Source organism: Exophiala mesophila (assembly GCF_000836275.1).
Source record: "Exophiala mesophila strain CBS 40295 unplaced genomic scaffold supercont1.4, whole genome shotgun sequence".
NCBI classification, from domain to species: domain Eukaryota; kingdom Fungi; phylum Ascomycota; class Eurotiomycetes; order Chaetothyriales; family Herpotrichiellaceae; genus Exophiala; species Exophiala mesophila.
In genome coordinates, this window is record NW_015622507.1 from 2,306,243 (window position 1) to 2,330,738 (window position 24,496).

Below are 24,496 nucleotides of genomic sequence, written 5' to 3' on the forward strand. Positions count from 1 at the left end.
TGATCCTTCTCTTTACATATATACCCCTTACATACATACTGTAACTCAAAATCAATCAAGACTCCAAAACGCCATGTGGCCAGGCATGATGATGTCGACGATCTTTGTCGATCGATCGGGGCATACAATCTATAGGTAGAACCGTTGGTGGCTTTTCGGCTTGATTAGGCATGGTCCAAGCAGCCTGAGGTTGTCCTTGGCCGCCTGCACGGGCAGCGTAACAAAGTACCCGTGGTCCCCAATTTTATGACCTTGACCTTGACCCTGAACACCGTGCCCTTTGGAACAAGGACCACGCGTTTGGAGCCTATGTACTTGGGATACAACACGAGTTCTATCATCCACATGCATGCACTTTGGCGAGGTAGATACGCTGAAGGCAAAGCATTTTGGAACGTGATGATGATGATGATGATCAAGTCAAAGGACACCGGTCGTTGAAGTATGTAGGTACTCGTATACATGCATAAGGTAGGCTTTGCGTCTTTGACGTCACGTCATGAGTTATTCCTCAGAGTAACGCGTCCGCTGCATATCACATCTACCCTTATCTCAACTAAGCTCCAGGACATCCTCAAAGTCACTTAAAGTCTCAAGACACGTGTATCGTCGTCTTGATATTCCTAATCTGTCTTTATCTGTCTTAAGATTTGTGCCACCGTGTAGAAATACAAAAAATGGCTGAAAACGTTCCCAAAATATCGCGAGATACGAAACGCCAGGATTTCCCCCCACACCCATCCCCGATGGGGGTGGCATTCGTAGAACGCCGGGCAAAAAGCTCGACAGAGTTCGTAGGTAGGTAGGTAGGTAGTGTAGAATGTTCTTGTTTGGTTGTTTGGTTCGGAGCGAGCGAAAGTTGGGTGGGAAAGAGACAATTGTGCCTGCCGATTTTTTCTACCGTGTCGTGTTGGAGGGATCCATCCAAGGGCCATCAAAAGGGAGGCAGGCCCATTAAATACAGCATCCCACGGTTCCATGTCAGGTCCAGGTCCAACGTATTGACCCAAAAACCTCCTCTCTGCATGTTCATCCTTCATGTAATTCGATCCACCACTTCCCTCCCCTCAAATCCCTCCAAACCCCCTCTTCTCATCGATCAAACGATATCGCTGTCTCTCCTTTCGATCCTTGATCAAACAACACGCGGCCAACAATGTCAAGAAATCCACTGCGACGAAACCAAAGAAACTGGTGAAGACGATATCCAGGAATCGATTGGCGAATGAAGCGAACGGAATCATGCATCCACCCAACCTGGCTGCGGTAGCTGCAGTTGTGCATGTATCATCACGGACGAACAATGCCGGATTGTCGTATCCGCAGCACTTGAAGCGTGCTTGAAGCATGGAAATGGTTTCCGCACTCTGGGCCTCCCACATGGGCTTGAGGTTCTTGTGGGTTTCGAGGGTTGAGAACCAGATTGTCAGGCCAATGACCAGTGTAAAGGTCGCAGAAAAAACAATACCCCAGCAGTGGGCGACGAGGTAGGTGCGATTGGTTTTGATGAACAGGGCGGGGAGAGACACGGCGAAGGTGATGTACATGAAAATCGCGTTCACGATCGTGGCTGGAGTTGGGGAAAGGGTTAGTCTTGTTCGTCTACCGAAGTATGGGAGGAATGAGGCTGCTCTTGCTCTTACCCGTCAAAGGAGTGTTATCCAGCAGGAGATGGTTGGCAATGTTGTCGACCGTGTTGTTATTGGCGAAGCTGGAGCGTGTATAGAGTGGCAGGACAAGAAGTAGTGTTGCGCAGAGGAAGAAGGCGACATCGAAGCCGATAAAGACGAGAAGGATTTTGTTCACCATGGTTGATCGTTGCGGCTTGATGTCGTTGCCCTTGAGGCGGTCCAAAGATGGGTCTCCTCAAGGCAGGAAGAGGTATTCGTTTGTAGTGAGAGTACAGTGTCTTTCGTCTTGTCCGCCTTGTACAATTTGGAATCAGACGAGGGTTAGACGTCGTGGTTACGACGGTAGTGAACGGCAACGAGACCTGCTCGATGAGATGACAAAGAAGGGCCAGTCTTTAAGCAAGCACAGCTGCATCCAAGACGGGCAAAAGCGAAGGTGTAAGTGAAAAGAACGAGTTGGAACGAAACGCACAGATCAACTGGACAAGAGGTAACGGGAGAGAGGACGATTAGGAAGCTAGGAAGCGCACAGAGCCAGCAGTCGCTTTCCTAAGGGATGTCAAGGAGTGCACGGTTGGTTGATGGTGCACGAACCAGACCAGACCTGTGACAAGGGGGCGCTTCAAGAAGGGTTTTGCAAGGTGTTTCAGAATCTGCCAGGTCGGGGAGTTTGTCTTCTGTGCTTCTCCACTGTGACCCATTCCTCAACCAGCTGTCTCGAATAAAAGTGCAAAGTTCCAGTCTCTCACCTGATGTTTGGTCGACCGAGCCATCCAGGATTCTGCGGTCATCGATATCCACCTTGTCTCGTTGTTCAAAGGACATGTATCGAGGATGAGGTTGAGGACTATGGAGTGAAGGTCAGGAGACGAAAACTTGCCGAAGTCGGTCTGCCGCGCTGTCATCCACAGTGGGCACAGACGACTGCGCCTGAGGAGATGAGGCACGTGCTGGGTTCGGCGTGAGGAAGGCGGTCAGCCACGGCGTCACCGCCTGGAGCTTCTGGCTACGGGGACCCTCTCGGGCTCTTTGGCCTCCTGGGCTCCCTGGGTCACCCCTTGATCACAGGCCGAGGGGCCTCGACGACCCGAAGATAGAGGAGATTCCCCTTGATGAGCCCCAACAACGTCACGTGTGTACTATCGGAGCACCTTCAAAATGGGGACTTCAGCAGCCCCTCAGGCCTAGACTCTGCCCCATGACTAGGTATCTACCTACAGTACCTAACTTAGTAGGGCCGAGCGGCCACGTCTCCTGGTTTGCCGCTGAGTGAGTTCACCATTTTGGATCCCCGTGCGTAGAACAAAAACTACAGGTCCCAGCCCTCCCAATCGTCTCTTCATCATGACGCGGATGGGTCAGGTGTCTTTTCAGGTGTGGTGCATATGACCAGTGTGTTCTTTTGAATGAATGTCGACATCATCGTTCAAGCCACAATAACGCCCATTGCCGGATGGTTCAGGTATGTCGCTTCGGTGGCCACCGACAGACCTATTTTTACAGCATGACATCCCAGCCTCATATTGAATGATGCAATGTGGCTTCCGTAGAGGCTCTGGACTGTTCCTTGATAATTCTTGATATCATTACAACTGGAGACCCCGCTGGAAACACAATCGCGTCAGGTGTTCCACAAGGGAATCTCGCAAAATGCCTATAGTACATCTTGAGCAGTCGGGAGCGCAAGAGTTGGGTGCCAATCCAAGTCATGCGTTCTATCGCCGAGCTCTCAAAAATCATCACATCATCCCACAGAGACGGTCGTAAGGCCGATCTCCCCAATCGTGATGCCGCCGTGAGACACGCCAGACAAACGCCAGAAGTCATAGTATGCAGGTTTAGGTACTGACCAAGGCAAACACATCACATGGGTTTTCCACTTTTGATCATCGCATGTGGCCACTGCAAGTGTTTGAGCCATTCACCCGAAACCGTCTCCTTGATGGTTTCCAGCATGTAGTTGGCCCACCCATCGATAAACCAGGTTGCCTGTCCGTTTTGTTCTTCCGACCAGTAAATGAGCACACAATAGTGTGCGAGAATGATGATAGCCTCAGGTTGCTTCTCGCCTAAAAGTTCCAGGAATTTAGGCGAGAGACCCAAAGGCCAGACAAAGGATGCGAGAACTGTGCCCTGACCTCGCTCCCTCAGTAGGGACACCTGAATAAATGCGCTGAGAAGGGCGTGGATTGCCAGGTCATATGCCTGTGCTGATTCTTTGTCGTGATCGGTCGAGTTGCATATCCGAAATAATTTGGTGAACTCTTCGGTATAAGGATACTTGTGAGCTTCTGTGTTCTCGAGGTGGGCGAGTTCGTCTAACAGCGGTTTGAGGAAACTGCATCGAATGGTTTCCCCATGCATATTAAGCACAATATGGGCGCCTCTGAGCAAATAAAACCAAGACAGCACATCTGTGTTGAGATCTCGAGCTTTGTCTTTGGAGCTGGACGCGAAAGCCAAAACGATGATCAGGCATGAAAAGGCGAAGAGAGCGTGGCAGTTGCTTTCGCTAACGTGACCCAGAGTGGTTTGAAACTCCTCCAGTGCGATGCTTTGATGCGCAGACCCAATCAACACATACTCGGCCCTTCTCTCAGGGTATAGATACCCAAGATGAAAAGCTGACGCGGCCAAAATGCCTCGGAGGAGGAAGTGGTGCTTGAAGCCCAGCTTGACAGCATGAACCTGCCACAATGCTATCGCTTCGGGCGTGTCTCCGCTGGCCAGGTCAAGAGCAACCACGCTGGTGAAATGATGGATCAAGCGTAAATCGGTGACATCGAGGTCGGTAGACGTCTTTCTACTCACCAGATCCGGACTTGCGAACGGGTCTACAAGTTTCTGGGTCGGGGATTTATTGGAATCTCGATCGGAACCCACGCAGAATAGAGGCGGTTTCGATTCAGCGCCAGTGCTTGGTGATGCATCAGGTCCGGGAGTGGTTGAGAAGTCGCAAAAGATTTGTCGACGTTCGCAATTGTTGCACAGAGGGTGTACTTCATTGCACTGCCATCGCCGTCCCGTCAGCATTGACACAAGCTAGGCGCTCATGTACCATGAACTTCAGCGTACCTTTATCCGTCGGACTTTACACTGGCTACATCCATTCTTGGACTTCGTGTGGGATCTTCGCTGATTTTTAGGCGGCATCAGATGCATCTAGTGTCCAGGTCGTAATGATGAAGAAGAAAAGATAGCTCCGGTGGGGCTCATGACCAGGTGCAGAAAAAATGCGTCGGATCCGGGGAATGGCAAATGTCTAGAGTGCGAGCAGCGCGAGCAATTCAGCATTGTACAGTGCCGTTCAAATTGTTCCTGAGGCGCTGGATGCGAGACCGTCGAGAACAGAGATGGATACAAAACGGTAACGCGCTCGACGTTTGGCGGAGACAAAAGACACAACTACTTAGGCCACCGAGTATTTTGGGGCCCTAAAGCCCCGGATGTGGCTAACCAGGCGTGCTCAGGCACCAGTTTTAGTCACCCAGTGCCCTTGGCTGAGTCACCAAACCGTGTCGATATGTCGCTTGCAACTAGAGGTTGCTGATTGGGCGCCGCTGGCTTCGAATGCCCAGGCGTGCCAGGTAAACTTTTGCACTGCGCAATTAAAACGGTGGACGTGCTCTGAGATTGGACACGTCGTTCAGGTTGGAACCGAGGAACCCTGGACTGCCGGGCGTGTCCTGCAGACAATTCGCGGCTGCCTGCTTGGCTTTGTTGGGGAACCTCAGGTAGGCACTGACTCACTACCACTCCAAGGGGCAGGAGCCAACCAAGTGTTGAGGCTTCGCACGTGATATCAAAATACTTTCATCAACATTGATGTCGACGTCGTGTATGATTCAAACTAAAGCTTGGGACCACGGAATAAGAGTCATTTTAGCTTATCCCAAAGCTAGGGCTTATTCGAAAGTATATGCACACGCAATTCATTCAAAGTGCCCACTGTTGAATGGAGATGTTTTGGGTGTAGCCAGACAGAGATCGATGAATATATAATCATCGCGCAGAAATTCCGAAACTTGCCGCCTATCTGTTGGTCAGTGGTATGAAACAGCATCAGCTGTATTTGAAAAGTCAGAATAGACTTGTATACCTATGCTGAGTATCTCTTGATCCGTCATGTCAGTTGTTCCATAATTTCTCTTGACATCAGTTATGAGTTCAATTCTTGCATTGCCCCATTGTCTAGAGACGAAGGCAACATCATCGGATCGAGGCAATTGATGCAGATCAAAGTAGTTTGACCCTACCTTGATAGCCCAGTGTAAACTTGGGCGGAGCCGAATGCCTGTGAAGTCTTTGATTCTTTGAATGGATAGCGGTACCAACTCTACCTTTGTATGTAGCAAATTTATAGACAAGATCAACAGATCGGTACTCTCTTCCCGCTTCGCGCCTGCTTGCAGCTGCTTTCTTGATTCGCTCCATGGCAAGGTCCGAGGCGCTGAAGTCGAGGATGTCAAAAGAAGAACCGTGACAGAAGCTAGGGTGTGAGAACTCCATGGAGGTGCCTTAGGAAAGATGCCAAGGTGGTGCAGACAAGGAGACTATAAGATGTACACAATAAGAGAAGGACAAAAGGGAGGCAGAGACCAGACCTCCTGGTCTGATTGAATATGAATGATCAGTCGTGGGGGCTGGATTCTAGACCGTCATCGAGCTGAAGGCGACGAGGCGTCGAAAGCCACTAGCTTGATATTACGTCCCGTTTCCCTACAGGTTTCCGGTCATCGAATCTGCATTCCTTTTTTCTTGCATCGAGTGCAGCATGAGCTCCCCTCCAATGAGGACCAAGGCACAGTTGACGAATACGCGGCGTCACACACGCTGGGACAATTTCTTGACGTATTGTGGACTGGGTATACTCTTCGACGCCTGGTCAACGTCGTCCAGCATCGTAGAGAAGATCAATAATGCCTCTGAGGACGAGGCAGATGCGTGGACACGCAGATGGCTCAGCCAAAAAAAACTCTGGAAACACGATTTCCATCGCTTTCCAACCGCTGATCTTTTGTAGAGCGCACTCGCTGCCACCGTCGCAGCTGCCTTAGCATGGAAAAATATCGAGGACACCGAATCAGTGCCTACGCTCTGCTGCTGGTACTCTGCTCTTTTGATGTCAGTCATAGCCATCACATCTGCGGTGCAACAGAGCAACACTCTCCGAAAGATGATGTGTGACCCTCAGGGACCACAGATGTTGCGCAAGATCATGCGGTCTGTGAGTAAGAATGCTGCAGGCAGATACACGGAAGATCACCTACAACATTGGATATGGCAAACGCCCATTATGCTGCTCAATGTCGGCATATTCCTGTTTGTACTTGGACTGATGATAACCGTGTTTGGTACTTCGCTTCTTACCGGGAGGCGAGATTTGAAGGTATGTTTTAAAGTTTGTCAACGCCTGAAATATTCAATCCGAGGCTCAATATTCAAACCCCCAGATTCGCATCGTCTTCGCGTTCGCCACAGCATATTCCATTGGAGCTTATTTGATATCATGGTTTGGAATGTATGCGAAAGTTCGCCAAGTGAGTCAGCAGCTCTAGAATAACAAATGCTCCAGGACCCTGGACACATTTATGAGGTGTGGCGTCCCTACTGTCGATTGAGGGTGACCTGTTTTGCAACCAAGGATAATCACTTCGAAGTGGCCATACCTCACTCTCGTCAGTATATATTGTATGTGTAGACAAGCTTCGAAAGCTGCCAAGAGGCATTTTGGTCCACTTTATGTAAGTTCCATAAAGGCCTACAAGTACGAAGACTTTCACCCTGGCAAGTAAAGTTTGAGACAGGCATCCATTTGGAAGTCTCGCAACTACCAATTCTTGGGCCTCCTAGCTTTGTTGTCTCGCTGTCTCTTCTCCTTGAGTACCGCCCTCCGCCTTTGCTTCCATGCTCGATTGTTATCCCCTCTGTTCTCCCAGAACTTCTTCTCAAAGTCGCTCTGAGGTCGAGATGGGGTGTCAGGCATTGATTTGTTGGAACGTAGTTGCGGACCGTTTTTCTCAATGCGAGTATTGTGGGGAGAATCTTCGAGGTCGCTTCCATCTTCAAGATCTTCATCTCCTGGTAGACCTGTACTTCCATAACTGTTGAACCGGCTTGGATACGCCGTATCTGGCGTGGGTGCGGCACTCCTAATACCACGATTCTTGAAGTCCTGTGAAGTGAATGGGGTCAAAGGGACCATAGGTTCGTCTGCATTGTCGTCATCCGTGCCAGCGCCGAAAAAGGAAAAGCCAGTAGAGAGCTCCAAGGAGGGTTTTGCAACATCCTGGGATGCTGGTGTTTTTGGCTTTTTGAAGAGCTTTTCTAGAGGATGCGCGTCCTGCGTGTCACTCGCCTTGTCTTCCTGGGAAGCACTTGATGACTTGCTGTCATCGGAAGCTTCAGTAGCATTGGAACTAGTGTCCGACGACCCTGAGCTGCTGGTTTCATCGACTTGGTTGGCAAAGGTGTCTGCACCTTGTAACTCTTCCTCCTCCTGGCTATCGTTGTCACTGCCAGATGAAGAAGAAGAGACAGATGGTGAGGCCTTTCTGCTCTTGACCATTGACGATTCCGAAGTTCCCGCTGCGTGGGTGGCCTGTCGCTGCCTGAGAACTCTTTGAGACTCTGGTTCAACCACCTGTCCGTTTTCATCTAGCCATCCCTTGCCCTCAACATAGTCTAGATTTCCATGAATGCCCAGTCCAATGTCCTGGCGAAGAAATGATGGCTGCTTAGTACTTTTTTCGAACTCATGGACGACGTGATCGCCCTTGTCGCCCTTGGCTTTGGCCTTGACTTTCTTGGATCCTGCAAGATCTTGCTTATTAGGCGGTAGTTTTGTGCGAAACAACATTTCGTTGTTATCTGTATATTTGGAAGCAGGCTGCGATGCTTCGTGCGATTTTCTCTTGCTTGATTTAGGACGGCCAGCCTCGGTCCACCCACGTTTGATTTTGCGACCCGCATCAAGCTCATGACCCGAAATGATATCTTTGTCTTTCCTATCTGTTCTCTTGTGCCTAGTCGAAGGCGCCTTTGATGCCGCAGTGTTTGGCCCTTCGGCCCCATCGTCACCTTCCTCTAAGCGCCTGCGTTTCTGTGGTCTGGCCTCTTCCACTTTGATCCTCTTGCCTTTTAGAATGGCACCGTTGACTTTCTTCTTGACCTTCTCGGCATCCATGGTGGGCAAGCTGATAAACCCAAAGCTGTTTTCGGGAAATGTTTCGATAGTGTGGTAGGATATATCAGTGACGGAATGCAGCAGGTTTGGTCCGACGGTGGCAGCAAGGAGTTCAGGATTGAAGGGTGTAATGTGCAGGCGCATCAAGGACTCGGTCATGGCCACGGCAGAGCTATGTCATAATGACCCTTTATTTAGGTCAATCGTCAAATAGCAATATGAAGGATGATACTTCCTGCAACCTCCAGACGGTGGATGATTACAGGGAGACGAGACGAACCGTCAGAAAGTTTTTAAGGTTTGGTGGTGGATTGTCTTTAGGCGCTGGAAGTGGAGCGCTGTTCTAAGCCGAAGACACCCCGGGAGCCCCTCCCGAGGACCTGTCCATTGGAGAAGACAGCCGGCTCGATTTTGGAGATAGCAGGGGTGGTTTGAGGCCCGAGGGCCCCAATATGCCTGGGTAAGTACCTACCTACTACTGTACCTACCTATCTGACGTATCTGGTGCGGGGCTTTACGGGTGACAGTGTATGCGGATGGGTTGAATATGGGAGGGGTCTGAGTCACACGCAACATGGCAATCAGCAGCCTGGGTGGGGGAAGTCTGTGAGCCCGAGGGTCCTTCGGGCTTTATTATTCTAGGCTCTTGGATTTGACAAACATGGCCTGTGTCCATTCAATAATATCATTTTGGATGACCTAGTATTGGTCTGTTCCTGTGGTCACGCGTCAGGTTTCTGCTGCGCTAGACAGTCATTGACTCTTTCACCAACTGTGTCTGCAGAGGGAGAGCAACCGACAATTATCATTCTCCTGACTTCCTGGCAATCATCGTAGGGATCTAGGCTTCATGTGTAATCAGATAGCTTACGCGAGATACCAGGGGGGGTTCCTGGGGGCTTCGACCGCTGGGTTGTTCATTCCCATGGGGTGCCCTTTCCCCCTTGCTTTGTTCAGCGTCCCCGTCATCTTCTCTAAGTTGTTTGTTCGTGACCTGATTCGAAAAGGTCCGATTAAGTTTCTACTTAGGTTTGCGTGTCCCCTAAACTTGGCACGGGCGGCGTCCTGCGGGTTACGCTTGTCCTCCACCACCTCGTGCCTTCTGCACTCATCTTCTGGTTCAGATTATTATCCAAAAAGACCTCTTGTTAGCAACCTCCATCCAACGTACCGCCACATGGCTGCTTAACACTTCATCCCCTGTTTACATCAATTATTCAACTTCTTCTTACTTGTGTGTTGTTTGCTCTTTGTTTCAGACCTTCCTGACAGACCACTCGTCACTCCATCACATCCACCAACTCTCGTTGCCGTTGTTATTTGCGTCGTCAATTTAGGCAAGCCGAATCACATTTCATCCTCCAAACTACGGATACACGACCTTGATATCCTCGGTCGTTATTGCAAGCGAAGACGGCTTTACTTCAAAATGCATCGATAATCATCACCCTCCGGTGTGACAAAAGTTCCCTAGGAAGAAGGCTTCGTCGATTCTCATAACACGAGACACCACCATGGGCAATTCTCAGACCAAAGAGGCGCGTGCACATGGCTCTTCAGCCTCTCGAGCATCTGGGAGTGCCAGTCCTGCCACCAGATCTGATAATCAACTCAATGGAACCTCCTCCGATGCGCCCGCCCGCCCTGAGACCTCCGCTCGACAACAAAGGCGGGGCAGTCGACCCGACTTTTCCTTCCTCGGAATAGGCGGAAGCAGTGATCAAGACACGTCGTCTCTCGAAACCCGACGGGAGAATAAACAGGAGAGAGAAGCAAGAAAACTTGAGAAAGAAAGAGCTGCCAGACTTAAGGAGCGGGAGCGTAGCATGAAGGAGGAACATGTCGATGGTGGATATCTAGTTACCCAAGGTGTTTATGTGGGCGTTGAGGATTTCAGCAAACCGACGGTTCGACAATTGATGGTGAGTTTCTACAGATAATTGTTGCTCTATTCATCCTCTAAGTCAGCAAAACAGATCGAGCGTCGCCTGGCACCCTTCTTTAGAGGGCTGAATGATTTTTCGGAAAGCTGGGCGGAGCATCAGCTCATGGCAGCTGCTCGGGGAATGGAAATACCGCCAGCTGATCAGGTTCCTCCTGAACTCGAATATCGACTCACCAAAAGGACCTCTTCCGACAAGAATAAGGATAAATCCACCCAGAGCCTCACTATCCCTATCGGACCACGATCCCAGTCTTTCCAGTCTGACAGTTCGGCACCCATCTCTCCTCTGCCTAATTCGCTGCCTCTCCCATCCCCATCGATTCCACCACCAACTAATTCCTCAAGCACCAACATCTTCAGGACTCGTGCCAAAACTCTGGCTTCTCTAACCACCTCTTCTCGGACAAACTCCCAACAAGATATGACCCCGAGAGAGTTCCAACTGCCACCAGATCCATTTGTCAACGGTCAGCCCATTGAGGTCTACCTTTACAAGGATGCGACCGAATGTCCCATTTGCTTCCTGTACTATCCACCATACTTGAACACAACAAGATGCTGTGAGCAATCGATTTGCTCCGAGTGTTTTGTGCAAATCAAACGGCCTGATCCCCATCCTCCCGAGCACGAACAGCCTGATCCAAACGCCCCACCTCCTTCTGAGGCCGAGAGGGAGGCCCAGGCAGATGGCCTTCTCGTTTCCGAGGTTGCAACCTGTCCCTACTGCAAAACTCCAGAGTTTGGCATCACTTACACCCCTCCCCCTTTCCGCCGCGGCTTGACCTATGGTACTGGCTCTCAACCGTATCAAGTCATGTCAGCACGGTCTTCTCAAACCTCGATTTCGTCTGGCAATTTGTCACCAGGGCCAGGTCGCAGGCGTGGCACCTCATTGTCCGCCGCTGCCCCCGAAGTAATCACAACAGACAAGATTCGGCCGGATTGGGCCACCAAGCTTGCGACGGCTCGAGCTCATGCTGCCAGAAGAGCGGCTGCAGCGACCGCGCTCCACACAGCGGCATACTTGATGAACGGGCAAACGTCGGAACAGGCGCGAGCGTTCTCAACGTTCGGGCGACGAAACATGCTGCGCAGGTCAACTCTTGAATCATCCGAGACCACTCCTAGCGCTAGCCTGAGCGCCCTGGCTCTGCTTGCAGAGCGGCATGCAAGCAGACAGCAGGAACCCGCTCAACCTGATGCTCGACACTCATTCCTCCCTCCACCACGGGGTAGCAGCGCGAGAAGGAGCCGTATGGATGACTTGGAAGAGATGATGATGATGGAAGCCATTCGACTCAGCCTCGCAGCTGAAGAGGACAGACGCCGCAAAGAAGAGAAAGAAGCCAGGAAAGAGGCTAAACGAAAAGGCAAAGAAGGCAAGAAGGCGGAAAAGGCTGCGAGAAAAAGTAGTCTTTTCACGCTCAATTCCAATGCAAGCGCCGGTGAAGGAGCTGGGAGCCCAATGGAGCGGTCAAGGAGCAATCTGTCTCTTGGGATGGATGACGACGCTGCATCTGCTTCTGGTAAAGGGAAACGTGTCGAACGAGAAAATAGCCCTCCTATTGAGGGACTGCGTTCGGATGACGATGTCTCCCGAGGACCCTATCTGCCAAGCTTATCGCTGTCTGGTACCAGTCAAGAATCGCTTGCGTCGTCGATCCCTGTCCCCGGGGCATCAGCAGAGCCATTTCGACGTTCACATCTGCGTCAGATGTCCAATGCATCATCTGCGTCATCCTCGTTTGTCGAGTCTGGGCCTGCTGCCGGAATTTCTGGCACCAATACACCCCCTCCAGGCAGTCTCGAGCCTATGTTTAACTTTCGGAGTCTGGCAGCGATGATTGGAGATGATGAAAAAGGGGAGGTCAGCGCACACGTGGAACTTGCCGGAGGCGAGGGACAATCGTTGGCCGCTTCGCCCGGTTCTGGTTCGAAAAGCAAGCCAGTTGAACAGACAGCCGGGACAAATGTAGACAGCGCCAGTTCTGACTCATCGTCAGAACCAGATCTGAGAGACGCTCGAAGCAATGGCACTGAAGACAAGCAAGGAGAAACCTTGATTGAAACTACACCAACGACAACGAATGTCTGAGACCATTGTCGTGATTATGGGGCTGGAAAGGCATGAGTACGATATTGATGGTGGCTGCAAGGGCTATAACGACGGCACCCTGGTTCCCCATCCAAGACTGTGGATGGCAACTAGACTAGTGAAACGTCACGCATCCGGCTTACTATTGCCACATTGAGGTCTTTAGATTGTGAAAGAGCGAACAAGCTGTACAAGACAGTTCTGGTACGCCCAGAAAGACGATGGGCACGATCAAACCAACATGAGAGAGTGGAGTTTATGGGTACAGGAGACAAGCCTGATGCAGATATAGACATTTGAACAGTTCCAAGCGCATTGACTACCACACTCCTAGGCTTGTTCGATTTGTAGTGATTGTTTGAGCCAATTGGTTGGGTTTGAGGAAAAGGTGGTCAAATCATAGACTCTTCTCTTACAGGCTCTACGATTCATCAGATGATTGATGATTGATGGTGAGGATGTGTGATGCATACCTCTGACATTTGATTGGTCGATTACGACGCGACACTTCCAATTTCATGCGTCAAGAGGCAGGACCGCCTCCCCGTCACCGAGTTTGAAGAAACCAGCCAGTCAAGACTCCCTCTCTAGAGGACCAGTGACTGCCCTCATGCGTTGGATAAAGGGTGGCGAAACCTTCTCATTGCTTTGCATCTTGACTCCTGACTTGCCTCTCTGTTGATCATGTCGGATAGCTGAGTCTACATCTGGAAATACATCAGCACACCGAAATATGGCTCCAGATCTCAACACCATGCCTACTACCTCTCCTCCCACCGATTCTCAACCTCCCGCACCATCAGCACAATTGCCTCCATCGTCAACACAGTCTGCTTCTCGAAGGACATCGACTCAGATGCTACCTCCTCCCTTGCCATTGCCCCAAGCGAGTAGCCTCCCTAGCTCACCACGACCGCAGGGTTCTACAGGAGACAATACCGGGGTTGGAATTGGCCCTGGTAAGTTGAACATGACTCTTCTTGCCCTGACCAGAACTAAATAAAGTGCTTCTTTAGGGCCTATTCGCCACCCTCGCCCATTGACTGCTGCCGAAATCCATTTAGAGCTAGAAAAAGAGCAGGAAAGCATTGTAAGGCACTTGTCCTTTAAGGAGTGGTCGCTCCATTTCATTTGAGAAAACTATTTGACTCACAAACCATTTACTCAGGTCAACCGCCTTACACGTGAGCTTTCAGCTCTTCGTGCTCAAACAGCTTCCGTTGCTTCAACGACATCCTCAACTTCGGACCATTTCTTCTCCTCCACGACTGACCCATACCCATACACATCTTCCATCACGACGGGCACAGCTGCAAACATCATCCCAACGTCTGCTCGACGACACCGTTCCTCGTCCAACTTATCCGCTCGCTCCTCACGTTCGATCCGCGACAGTCTGGCCAACGCAGCTTCGACTTCTGTTTCCGGTGTGGCTGCCCCAAGGGACCAGTCCGTTCAAGCCAGCGCCCGCCCAAGCATGGAAATCATTAGGCCCGACATGAGCAGACAAAACTCTTTGTCCGCCTCTGGTTTTAGATCTTCAAGCATTACCTCCAGTCCACATCTTACCCAAGCTGGACTGTCCTACGGTCCATATCTACACCGCAGTTCCGTCTCGTCAAACACGAATGGAAGCATCAATACCAATGCACCTACGAGCGGGAATCATGGCGTACTAAGCACGGAGTCTGCACCCACATCTGCATACCCACGAAGTCCCAGTTCCAATGCCGCAGTTGCCGCGGCCAGATATGAAGAGGCTACACTGCAGCGCGCAGAGCTTGAAAGTGTTAAGAGAGAGAATGAAATGCTCAGGGCCAAGGTGAGAGATCTGGAGAGGAGCCTCCAAAGAGCAACAGAATCACAACCCAGTCCGAGCGACCGTGGCAGGCCCTGATATCTCCAAGTTGTAATGATTAGAGGTCAAACCTCTGCACCCCGCAGCATGACGGTATGGAGAGCGTCAGCGATCGAGATATTGGCGGGAGAGGTCGATGGTTTCGAGGAACTTAATGACCTTGTTGTTAATGATGTGGATTATGATGAGAAAATCAAGGAAGAATTGCAAGCGAAAGAAAAACGAAGTAACGAAATTGATGGACGGACACCATTGACAATGGATGGACACACTCACGACCGATCAGCATGATCTACATTACCTCCCTTTCATGGGCTTGTTGGCATGAGATAGGAAGACAAGGGAGAACTCAAGAGGGAGTTTATGGGAGTTTGAAAAGATAGCAAATCAAGAGACATGACGTTAGCGCAAATCCATCTAGTTTGATATATCATTATTCATCTCGCCCCACTAGTCTTGGTACATCTACCTAACAGCACTGTGAAGTTCTAAGTTCTACCCGATACCTTGTTATTATGCATATTCTCTGGACCATGCAATTTTGACATGGCCGCGCGTTCGAGAAGGGAGGGGGTCATGGATCCGATTCATTGCCCCAACTTCGTCATGACCAACTTCGTCATGTTCTCACAAGATCAAGCCTTGCATGTGGCTCACAGTGACGGTGTGCCTCGGGAAAACCACGCTTCAATGCTGCGGAGACGCACATCAAAGTCCTGAAGACAAGCATGTTCTTGATGATCAATGACGATTGGCGGGACAGAGCTTGATTCGTGGGCTTTGCGTGTTTGTCGAAGTCGTACACTGTGACGTGGTGGTGGACGTCTGGACGGCGACATCGGATGGACGATTAGTGGCTTGTTGTTCGTGGACGGCCCATGGTCTCTGGATTCCCTTTGGATGTGTTCGCTTGACTCTCGACCAGCCGTGTGGACAGTTGACATTGCCACGAAAGCCTTTCGAGCGGGAGAGACAAGCTACACATCCAGGCGCGCAGCGGCTGCAACGGCCCTAGGGACGATACAATCTTCTGGTCCAGATGTAAGGGTTCTGACGTTCAGAAGGTCGTGATTTCAGTTGATTTCCAACAATCTCTTCGGCCGCCCAGCTTCCTTGGCTTTTCCAGAAGCATCGTCCACCACACTCGATAACTTATCCTCGCCACTCTTGACTCCGTCGCGGACCTTCTGCTCAAGGTCCTTTGCTTTGTCCTTGACATCTTTTTGAATCTCCTTGACATTCCCCTCAACTTGTTTGCCGAAATCACTTTCTCGAATCGAGTTCCACGCGGTAGCCAATTTATCCTCATAAAGCTGGCGCTTCGCAGACCAGTCCGTCTCTTGGACGTTTTTGACAAGTTTCTCAACTTCGCGGTTCCAGCGATCTTTGAGTTCTTCTGCGAGACCGGCTTTGCGGACTTCGTACGCGGGTGGATCGGGCAGAGGAGTGGGTGGCTCGACGATGGTGTTGATGACGTAGGTTTGTTGAGATAGGAGTGTTTTTTGAACGTTGCGGTTTGCTCGGTGCATGTACAGACCGAGGTATAAGACGGAGTATGTGAGGGTCATGCCTCCGAGCTGTCTCATGAGTCAGAATTGACTGTGTTGATATGGGGGAAGGAAGAAAATGGGCACTGGGAGGGGAACGTACGAAGCCGGTTGTGAATCCCATTTTGATCTGTGAATGACGGCTGAAATAAATTCGGTCGACTCGCTCTCTTGGTGAAAGTAGAGTATAGTTTGTACGTGGTGGGAAATAGGAAGGAGCTCGATTCGCGGACCTCGGAGCTTTGGGTAAATCTTTATATCAAACTTCGCTGGGATGAACTCAAGCTCCCTTCCTGCGGTCTAGGGGAGCGACTGGAGGTGACGAGGTATATGTGTCACGGAGACGTGGGAATTCAAGGATGAAGGACCATAGGAGAGAGTGGCCAGGCGTTAGGTTGTTTCCTTCAGTCCGAACATAGACATTTGTAGATCGACGTTGGACCGCGAAGCTCGAAATCTTGGGTGCATCGGATCATAGTACACGCCTGCGCAATTGCCAGATAAGGACTGCTGAATACGGCGAACCATTTGCACAACAGGAGACGAGGCTATGGCCAGGGATGCCCATCGCCCTCAGATTCTCGACTTAACATCTTTGATTTATTCGTATTTCATTCTTTTCAGGCTATATAAACCGAGTCTTTAGGGAAAGACTTACGCACCCAAAGTCAACCTGCCGCTTCCCTGAATTCATAGGAGAATTGTCGTTGGCTTCGTGGCTTTCATTGCTCCTATCCACATACAAAAGGGTTCATGGCCATCTGTCCCTTGTTGGCATTAAAAGTTCCTGTTGGTCTGATTGATGTCCGACATCCGCCGTCATCACTGTTCGGATGTTGCGGAGTGATGAATTCTATCAGACATCATAATCTTCCTGATCCTACTTGTCACCTAGACGTCCCGGAGAGGAATGTCTCGGTTAGAAGACTCGGATGCAGAACCTCGAGCAGCATCCTGCCACTTGACGCCACGGACATTGTTTTGCTGTTCGCGGAGACGTTTATTTTGCTGGTTGCGGCTCCATGCGAAGACAAGCAGTCCAACAAAGGCTCCTACACCAACAACGACGCCGACGACGATACCGGCGATAGCGCCCCCGGAAAGACCGCCACCAGATGAAGAGGCGGTGACACTGCCTGATGTGGCGGAAGCTCCAGAGCCTGTTCCAGTGGAAGTAGAGTTATCTGCGCCATCTGAGATGGTGAAATCATCAACAGTGGCGTTGAAACAGGGAACTTGAGTGGTGAACTGGCTTGTCGCAACGTAAGTGATATCTGAGCATGCGTAAAAGGTCTCATTGAGATCTGTGCCAAAGTCCGAAGTATATTTGATTTGCAGTGTGGCATTGGTTCCAGGTTCAACATCAGGCCCTGGGTTGGGGACTGGATAACACTCGTGCCCCGAGTTCAATGAAGGGATTCTGTGTGCTTCGATGATCTCCTCGAAATCATCGTTGGATGAAGGATCTATCACTCTAGGTCAGCCATCAACAGGAATTTGAAGGATGGCTGAACATACGCTCAGCGTATGAGATTGCCACCGCAATCTGCCACGACTCGTCTTGTGCGACTAACGATACCACACCATTGACTGCGACAAATGTCAGCCGATTGATAGAGCGACTCGTGGTTGCTAGGGATACATACGCAGAGGGAATTCTGTTCGGTTTCCAACACCTTCTGCAGAGCCGCAGGGAGCGTGGTTATCGAAGTCAGCACCCCATAGACGGTCCGGTGGCCACATGATAGCGACGGGACCCATTTCTTGGGAGGCTTCCTCACCATGACTCTGGGACATGGCGAGCCTGGCAATGAAGCCGAGGGATAGAAGAGTGGGTTTGAGGGTAAGCATTGTCACAACGACGGTGTCGTGCTTACTTGCGGCTTATAGATGCAGTACTGGATGAACAACGATAGCATGAGTTACGGAGCTGCAGTACGAGCGACATGCGGGCAAATATAGCATAGGAATACCAAGAGATCGATGGAGAGTCACGAGAGGTTGGAGGTTCTGCTATCATTATTAGCGTGGATGGATACACTCAATGCCGACAACGGCGCTGTCCAACCAAGAGCGCGATAGTGGGTGACCACGGAAGAAAAGCACCAAGGCCAAGTGGACAAAGTTTTTTCAGGATGTTCTGGGTGGGAGGGGAGCAGGAGCATTGCTACTACATTTGTGCAGTGACACGGTACACCCTCCGTCGCTTAGGCCAGTGTCGGCACAACCAAGAGGTCTGGACGAACGGTGGGATTGCGTGAGATGGAGTGTGAGCGAAATAGTGGCATCTTGAGCCAATCGTTGTGAATGCCAACTCCTTGGACGAGAGAAAAATCTTATCAGATTAGATGACTATTGGCTTCTAGGTGGGCCGAGGGACGTTGTGATTCCGCTCCTGCCGGGAGAGGCTTTTGTGTCAGTCGGACAATTTGTAGCACAACGAGTGCCTAACTTTGCTAAATTTTACATCTCCAGTCTCATAAGAAGTTCTGTCAGACACCCTTCATTGTATAGTCTTTTTACCCTGACTTGGCAAGTGGACCGAGTGTCTGACCCATTCTTGGTCGCACCTGCCTTCTTTCCAATCTGATAAGATCAATTCTGCGCCAAGACATGCAGCCTCCTCTTGTGCTTGATCGTGATTGGTGCGGTTTTCACCACCAAGCCGCCAACGTCGAGGTGTAGCTTTCATCGTTGCCCTTGACGGTCGGCATCACACAACCAGCTCCCGAAGTCGTACTGGAGATATGCATTTCCCTGAGAGTCGTTGACTCGGCAAATACTAAGGGCTCAGTGGCTTAGCCCTCGTCAGGTTTGTGGGCAGGGCCACATGGAAGTAAGATGGGGGATGTTGCTCCATAAGTGGATGTTATTGCCGCGCATTGCCATGCATCGACGATGATTGCCTTCGGGGCACGACCGTTCACGCCCGTCTACAGGGTCAGGGTCATGTCTTCCTTGATCCGTTTTACGGAGAGTTCCTGTTTGCGACAAGTCAATAAATCCTGACACCACCCGGCCCTCGAGAGCGATTCCTACCATCCTCAGATTTCCATTGCAAAGACTCTCCATACCAGCCTGCGCTCGTTCTTCTGACTTGACCTGTACTCGTACATATCCTCCTCATTCGTTACCTCGATATTCAACATGCGTTCTACACTTTTCGTCGTCGCGGCCACAGTCGCATCTGCAACTGCTAGCTTTGTTTACCCTGAGTTTGTTCCTCTTCATAAACGACAAGCACCAGGCACACCGCAATATGATTGCCACGCGGACTGCGGTAAGATGAGTTAGCCCATAACTACCAGCCACCTACTGACCATGTGTCATTTAGGTGGTGTGATTAGCATTAGCCGTACCGAGAACTATTGCGAGAGCGCAAATTTCACATCTGGCCTGGAGGCCTGCTTGGAATGTGCCCTGGAGTTCGATATCTGGCGCTACTACGGTGACAGTGTTTCCACTGCCGCCGAAGGTTGTGGCCTCGAGGCCGTCCCTGTCGCTGCCAATGGAACAGATGTCAGTTCTACTGATGCAGCGGCCACGACCTCTGCTGCTGCCGAAACTACTACTGGATCTGCCGAAACCACCGCCGCTACCACCGCCGAGACCACCGCCGCTACTGAGAGTACGGCGACACCTACTTCTGAGTCTTCTGCTGCCGCCTCTGAGGTTCGTAGCCACCACATCCTATATTAATCAAAGACGCAAACTAATAGGGTATAGACTGCATCTGGCACAGGAGCACCTGCCCAGAGCACCAACGGAGCATTCAAGAACATCGTTTCTGGAGGTCTCGCCATGGTTCCCATTGGAGCACTGTTGGCTGGATGGGCCTACTAAGATGCCAGCGGAGGCTAGCCCATGACCTTCGATCGTGCCAACTTGAGTCACAGAGGTTGGTCGCGAGACATCATTGGTATGGGATCTAGGACTCAGATGTTTGACAATACCAGTATATATATCTTGCTTTAAAGAGAGTGGGATGGTATATACTACCCATGTATATAATGCAACAAGACCGATTGATCTATTCGGCCTGTCCTACACGTAGATGTCACGTGCTTTCAGCTTTATCACCCAAAACAACTCAATCCAAGAGACGCCAGAGTTCCCTGGGCCTCCACAATTAAGTATCCTCAATGTAGTATATGATAAGTCAGACGTGTTAACGTGTAAGCCAAATCATCCAAAATCTCAGCCTGATGCAAATCTCGTGTCTGCCTCTGGTTTGGAGCAAGCAAAACTGGTACAATCTTCCCATGTTGCTTGAGACCCCCAAATAGGTAAGACCGCAGGCAGGCACCATGCCCGAGGCCCCAGGGCCCCTGGCTAGACTGCTGCTTATCACTTCGACCATCATACCACGCTACATGGCTGTGGAATGTTCTGAAAAAAAGTGAGAAACGCTGGAGACTTTGGCAACCTCCAGATTTATTGCCTTGACGCAAAAGTGAGATACTTATCGATCATAGTGGGTATCTCGACAATAACGCATTGTTTTTTGGTGCATTGTTGGCATTGGCCCCTCGGCCCCTAACCGTTAACTAAATGGCCATTCAACTACAGCGCCATACTGGCACCGCCTGACAATTCTCATGCCTCTCAAGCGCGTGTGCCAATGATCTCCCAGGCTTCCATCGGGTTCTGCCAGCCCCTGCCGTTTAAGCGGCTTCGCTAGAGCTCTAGGGCTTTAACCACTTGAGTTAAGTATTTAATAAGCGGTTTGAACATGCTTTCTGACCCAGACAGTTGGTGCGCCTGACTTAAACCCTACAACTTCGTAGGGCATCATCATGCCTACGACTACGCCTGCACTTGCACCTCACCATCTGACCAACCATCTTTGAGTTGTTCACCACTAAGCCAGTTGCCAGTTGCTACAGAATCCTTACTGTGACTTGACGGGATAACCATTTTCTACAGTATGGACAATGCCCGATGTCGACGCCGGCATGTCAGGCATTCCAGGCACTCGCGTCTGGACATCTACGCCTACTTAACAAGTACGCATCCATTATGATATGCCAAAACCGAATAGGTAAACTGCTCCGGATAAGAGCGACCCATGGCAAGGGGTTTTGAGCTTCAAGCTTCGTCAATCACGAGCATCTTGGTGCAATAATGGGCCCGCTTGGTGCTGACCTACCGAGCCGCACTTGCCGCCCATGGGCTACTGCAATCGCGGAGAGTTTCCACCCGCAAGCCTTGATACCACGAATCCCACTTTTTGGCTGCGACCAACCCATTGAGGCGGTTGAACCGCACCCAAGGAAAATTGTCTCTCCATTCGTGCTGAAGGCCATGGGTGGTTTTCGGGGGTTCCCTGGCAGGTGACATTTCTTCTTCAGGGCCACTGCATCGTCCGCGACTACACCACATGAATCGATGATTCCTCCTATCTGTCTTCGAGACATCTGCCTTCCACTACTGTTGCGTCTCATACCTTGCGATTCTGTGCAAAGTCTACGATCCAACACAATGATAGCAGATTCCCCTTATGCTCGACCTCGGAGCCTGTCGCTGTCGTAGGGCATTCGCCACGTTCGACCCCAACACACCAATCGACGTCATAACTGCCCGTGGTCTCTCGGCGCCAGCGAGGCCTCGAACGCCATGGTTTCCTTCGCGGTAGAGTCGTACATCTGGTATGGCTTTACTGTGGCATTGGTACTGGCGAGAATGTGAGCAGCGTAACCCATCGAACGGTGCGCATTGACGTCGTGGCTGATCTATCCAGGCTGGCTCGACTCCTCCACTTCAAGTCAATATGGCGACTTCAAGTGGAAGACTGGTTGATGGCATTTCTCACCGTATGTCTTCCCGCCCCTTCGTCCGCTTCTAAGCCTAACTCAAGCAGGCACTGTACACCATCTTGATCGTTTTCCTCAACGTGGTACTCAGAACCTCAACCAATCTCATCGATCCTGCCCATCCCGTCGAACTCACACCCCACGAGATCTCCGACCGCATCTTTGGCTCAAAAGTTATTCTCCTGGTCGAGCAATGCATGTGCGCCGTTCAGTGGGGGACCAAGGCTTGTCTCTTGTTATTATACTGGCGATTGACTCAGAATTTGCGACAATCTCTCATTGTCAAAGGCGCCGCCCTTTACGTCCTCATCACCTTTATCGTAATGGAGATCCTCTACTTCGGAGTCTGGTGCCGACCATTTTCCGACTACTGGGCCGTCCCTACGGAGAACATGCAATGTCCCACGGCTATGAACCACTTGATCACCAACTTATCTTTCAACCTCTCAAGCGATGTGTTGATATTGTCAATACCACTTCCTCTCTTACTCCGCGCCCATCTTGAATTCAAAAGGAAACTTCTCCTGGTCTTCCCTTTCAGCCTGGGCTTGTTTACGATGCTTTGTGCCATTCTCAGCAAACAGTACAGCTTTAATTCACCTTACAGCTCAACCTGGGTATATTGGTACTGTCGAGAAGCCAGCACTGCAATGATTGTATCCAATATGCCATATAGCTGGGCGCTTATTCGTCGGGTTTTCAACCTGAAGTCCTTCTTTGGAGACACGTCGGCTGATCGGATGCAAACCGGACAGCCAATGGCCATCACTGGCTACGCTGAAGGTAGCATGCCCTTGAGCAATCCATTCGGATCACTCTCTCCCAGTCTACCTCACAATTCGTCCCGGAAGTTCTCGTGGCCACGGTCTAAACGGGATCGAAGTGGAAGTAATATCGACCAGCCCCCAGGCAAACCGAGAACACAGGGTCAGGATCAGGATGCCCAACCAGCCGATAAGGAAACCTACCTGGAAGCACATCCGGCCTCGAGCACCAATAGTAGTGCTGGTTCCGTGAGAAGACCCCCCCAAGCAGCCCCGACAGATTGGACTATTGATCGCCTGTACCCATTGGATGATATTGAGAACGAGGCGAGCGATGCGACTCAACGAAGATACCAAGGGCCTTGAAAGTTGCTATCATGCTTTTTGCGCAGCATACAAACTTGCATTCTCGACATTGCCAGTCCCATCGCTGAAAAACGGCGGGCGCTGGAAATGGCCTAGCGCGAGTCACGTGTCACACGGGAAAATGACGCAGTCACAGACGCATCCAGAATCTCTGTGTTCTCGCTTTGTCACAATTGTTCTCGAGCAATCAATCCACATTCATTGTGATCTTGACTCATCGGGTGGGTGTCGACAAGTCCAACTCATTGTCATTCTTTACGGGAGCCAGTATGTATTCTCTTCGCCTTTTTCACGCACGATCCCTTGCTTCCTACACATCGCATGCCCATCATTTGAATCATGGCTAACCAAAGCTCTGCAAAAGGTCACCAACGCCGACAAAATTCAGTCCCTCGCAAAGCTCTAGACTCATTCTATTCACAGCCACGCGACGACAGCTCCAACGACCAGACCACCGAATTCCACGACCACCCGCGTCGACCTGCTCCTCGGGACACAACCCTTCCCTTCTCCGACCTATCATCCTTTACCCCTCGCCCGACCATTACAAGTCTACAAAATACCGAATCTACCGACTTATCTTCGATCATACCATCCCCACTGAGGATCCGAAAATTTAAAAGTGCCTCACCCACACAGTCGCCGGCTCGCATGAAAACAGTACGTCTGTTGATCGCCTCTTTGGGCAATCCTGCACCGTACCACTCCACACGACATTCCGCAGGTCATATCATATTGAAAGGACTTGCCGCATCCCTACACCTTCCCCAACCGTCGAAAAGCAAGGAATTTGGAAATGGTCTGGTCAGTCATGGCACAGACCTTGGACGACCGGAATATACTTTGTGGCAAAGCACCAGTATGATGAACGTGTCGGGGCTAGGACTTTTAAAGGCCTGGAAGGCATTTGACGGCAGACAGGCTGACAACGACGTTGTCACTGCGCTGTTGGTATTACACGACGAGTTGGAATCAAGTCCTGGGACAGTGAAGCTTCGTCGAGGCGAATCGAGTCCTAAGGGACATAACGGTATCAAATCCGTACAGTCGACGTTCAAATCGGCAGCGGTCCTCAATGCACTTGGCGATCGATTCATCAAAATCGGCATCGGCATTGGAAGACCTGTTTCGCGCGAGCGGGACGATGTGAGTGCCTTTGTTCTAGGTCAGGTGACAGCATCTGAGCGACAGAAACTGGACGCCGGTGTGCACAGTGTCGCCGCAGTCATCGAGAGCGAGATTTCTAGGTTGGAAAAGAGTTGATGTGGACAAAGTTCCCTAGGGGTACGTC

The 24,496-nt window shown here is 50.8% G+C and overlaps 10 protein-coding genes across 11 annotated transcripts; 5 read left to right on the forward strand and 5 right to left on the reverse strand.

Annotated features, from left to right (window-relative positions):
* Positions 1-415: 415 nt before the first annotated feature.
* On the reverse strand, positions 416-2,518 carry PV10_05984 (uncharacterized protein). Its single transcript, XM_016370726.1, has 2 exons — positions 1,644-2,518; positions 416-1,570 (listed from the first exon to the last, which is right to left on the reverse strand). The coding sequence occupies exons 1-2, from the start codon at positions 1,807-1,809 to the stop codon at positions 1,068-1,070; spliced, it is 669 nt and encodes a 222-aa protein (XP_016223019.1). The 5' UTR covers positions 1,810-2,518; the 3' UTR covers positions 416-1,067.
* A 425-nt stretch (positions 2,519-2,943) lies between these two features.
* On the reverse strand, positions 2,944-5,019 carry PV10_05985 (uncharacterized protein). Its single transcript, XM_016370727.1, has 2 exons — positions 4,707-5,019; positions 2,944-4,640 (listed from the first exon to the last, which is right to left on the reverse strand). The coding sequence occupies exons 1-2, from the start codon at positions 4,791-4,793 to the stop codon at positions 3,495-3,497; spliced, it is 1,233 nt and encodes a 410-aa protein (XP_016223020.1). The 5' UTR covers positions 4,794-5,019; the 3' UTR covers positions 2,944-3,494.
* Positions 5,020-6,884: 1,865 nt separating this feature from the next.
* Positions 6,885-9,052, reverse strand: PV10_05986 (uncharacterized protein). The gene has a single exon (XM_016370728.1). The coding sequence runs from the start codon at positions 8,974-8,976 to the stop codon at positions 7,462-7,464; it is 1,515 nt and encodes a 504-aa protein (XP_016223021.1). The 5' UTR covers positions 8,977-9,052; the 3' UTR covers positions 6,885-7,461.
* An 812-nt stretch (positions 9,053-9,864) lies between these two features.
* PV10_05987 (uncharacterized protein) lies at positions 9,865-13,260 on the forward strand. Its single transcript, XM_016370729.1, has 2 exons — positions 9,865-10,739; positions 10,794-13,260. The coding sequence occupies exons 1-2, from the start codon at positions 10,332-10,334 to the stop codon at positions 12,855-12,857; spliced, it is 2,472 nt and encodes an 823-aa protein (XP_016223022.1). The 5' UTR covers positions 9,865-10,331; the 3' UTR covers positions 12,858-13,260.
* A 169-nt stretch (positions 13,261-13,429) lies between these two features.
* On the forward strand, positions 13,430-15,141 carry PV10_05988 (uncharacterized protein). The gene is made up of 3 exons (XM_016370730.1): positions 13,430-13,816; positions 13,874-13,947; positions 14,026-15,141. Exons 1-3 carry the CDS (start codon positions 13,591-13,593, stop codon positions 14,752-14,754), a joined length of 1,029 nt encoding a protein of 342 aa, XP_016223023.1. The 5' UTR covers positions 13,430-13,590; the 3' UTR covers positions 14,755-15,141.
* PV10_05989 (uncharacterized protein) lies at positions 15,128-16,864 on the reverse strand. The gene is made up of 2 exons (XM_016370731.1): positions 16,366-16,864; positions 15,128-16,292 (listed from the first exon to the last, which is right to left on the reverse strand). The coding sequence occupies exons 1-2, from the start codon at positions 16,384-16,386 to the stop codon at positions 15,789-15,791; spliced, it is 525 nt and encodes a 174-aa protein (XP_016223024.1). The 5' UTR covers positions 16,387-16,864; the 3' UTR covers positions 15,128-15,788.
* Positions 16,841-18,386, reverse strand: PV10_05990 (uncharacterized protein). Its single transcript, XM_016370732.1, has 3 exons — positions 17,909-18,386; positions 17,781-17,852; positions 16,841-17,728 (listed from the first exon to the last, which is right to left on the reverse strand). The coding sequence occupies exons 1-3, from the start codon at positions 18,111-18,113 to the stop codon at positions 17,154-17,156; spliced, it is 852 nt and encodes a 283-aa protein (XP_016223025.1). The 5' UTR covers positions 18,114-18,386; the 3' UTR covers positions 16,841-17,153.
* Positions 18,387-19,002: 616 nt separating this feature from the next.
* PV10_05991 lies at positions 19,003-20,442 on the forward strand. 2 transcript variants are annotated; one of them, XM_016370733.1, is made up of 3 exons: positions 19,003-19,542; positions 19,597-19,934; positions 19,989-20,442. In XM_016370733.1, the coding sequence occupies exons 1-3, from the start codon at positions 19,410-19,412 to the stop codon at positions 20,103-20,105; spliced, it is 588 nt and encodes a 195-aa protein (XP_016223026.1). In that variant the 5' UTR covers positions 19,003-19,409; the 3' UTR covers positions 20,106-20,442. The 2 variants fall into 2 exon arrangements, with proteins under 2 accessions (XP_016223026.1, XP_016223027.1); XM_016370734.1 differs by having other exon boundaries at positions 19,003-19,934.
* A 1,436-nt stretch (positions 20,443-21,878) lies between these two features.
* PV10_05992 (uncharacterized protein) lies at positions 21,879-23,205 on the forward strand (the record flags this gene model as incomplete). The annotated part of the gene is made up of 3 exons (XM_016370735.1): positions 21,879-21,946; positions 22,003-22,075; positions 22,123-23,205. 3 exons carry the CDS (start codon positions 21,879-21,881, stop codon positions 23,203-23,205), a joined length of 1,224 nt encoding a protein of 407 aa, XP_016223028.1.
* Positions 23,206-23,544: 339 nt separating this feature from the next.
* PV10_05993 (peptidyl-tRNA hydrolase) lies at positions 23,545-24,468 on the forward strand (the record flags this gene model as incomplete). The annotated part of the gene is made up of 1 exon (XM_016370736.1): positions 23,545-24,468. One exon carries the CDS (start codon positions 23,545-23,547, stop codon positions 24,466-24,468), a length of 924 nt encoding a protein of 307 aa, XP_016223029.1.
* Between the last annotated feature and the right edge of the window lie 28 nt (positions 24,469-24,496).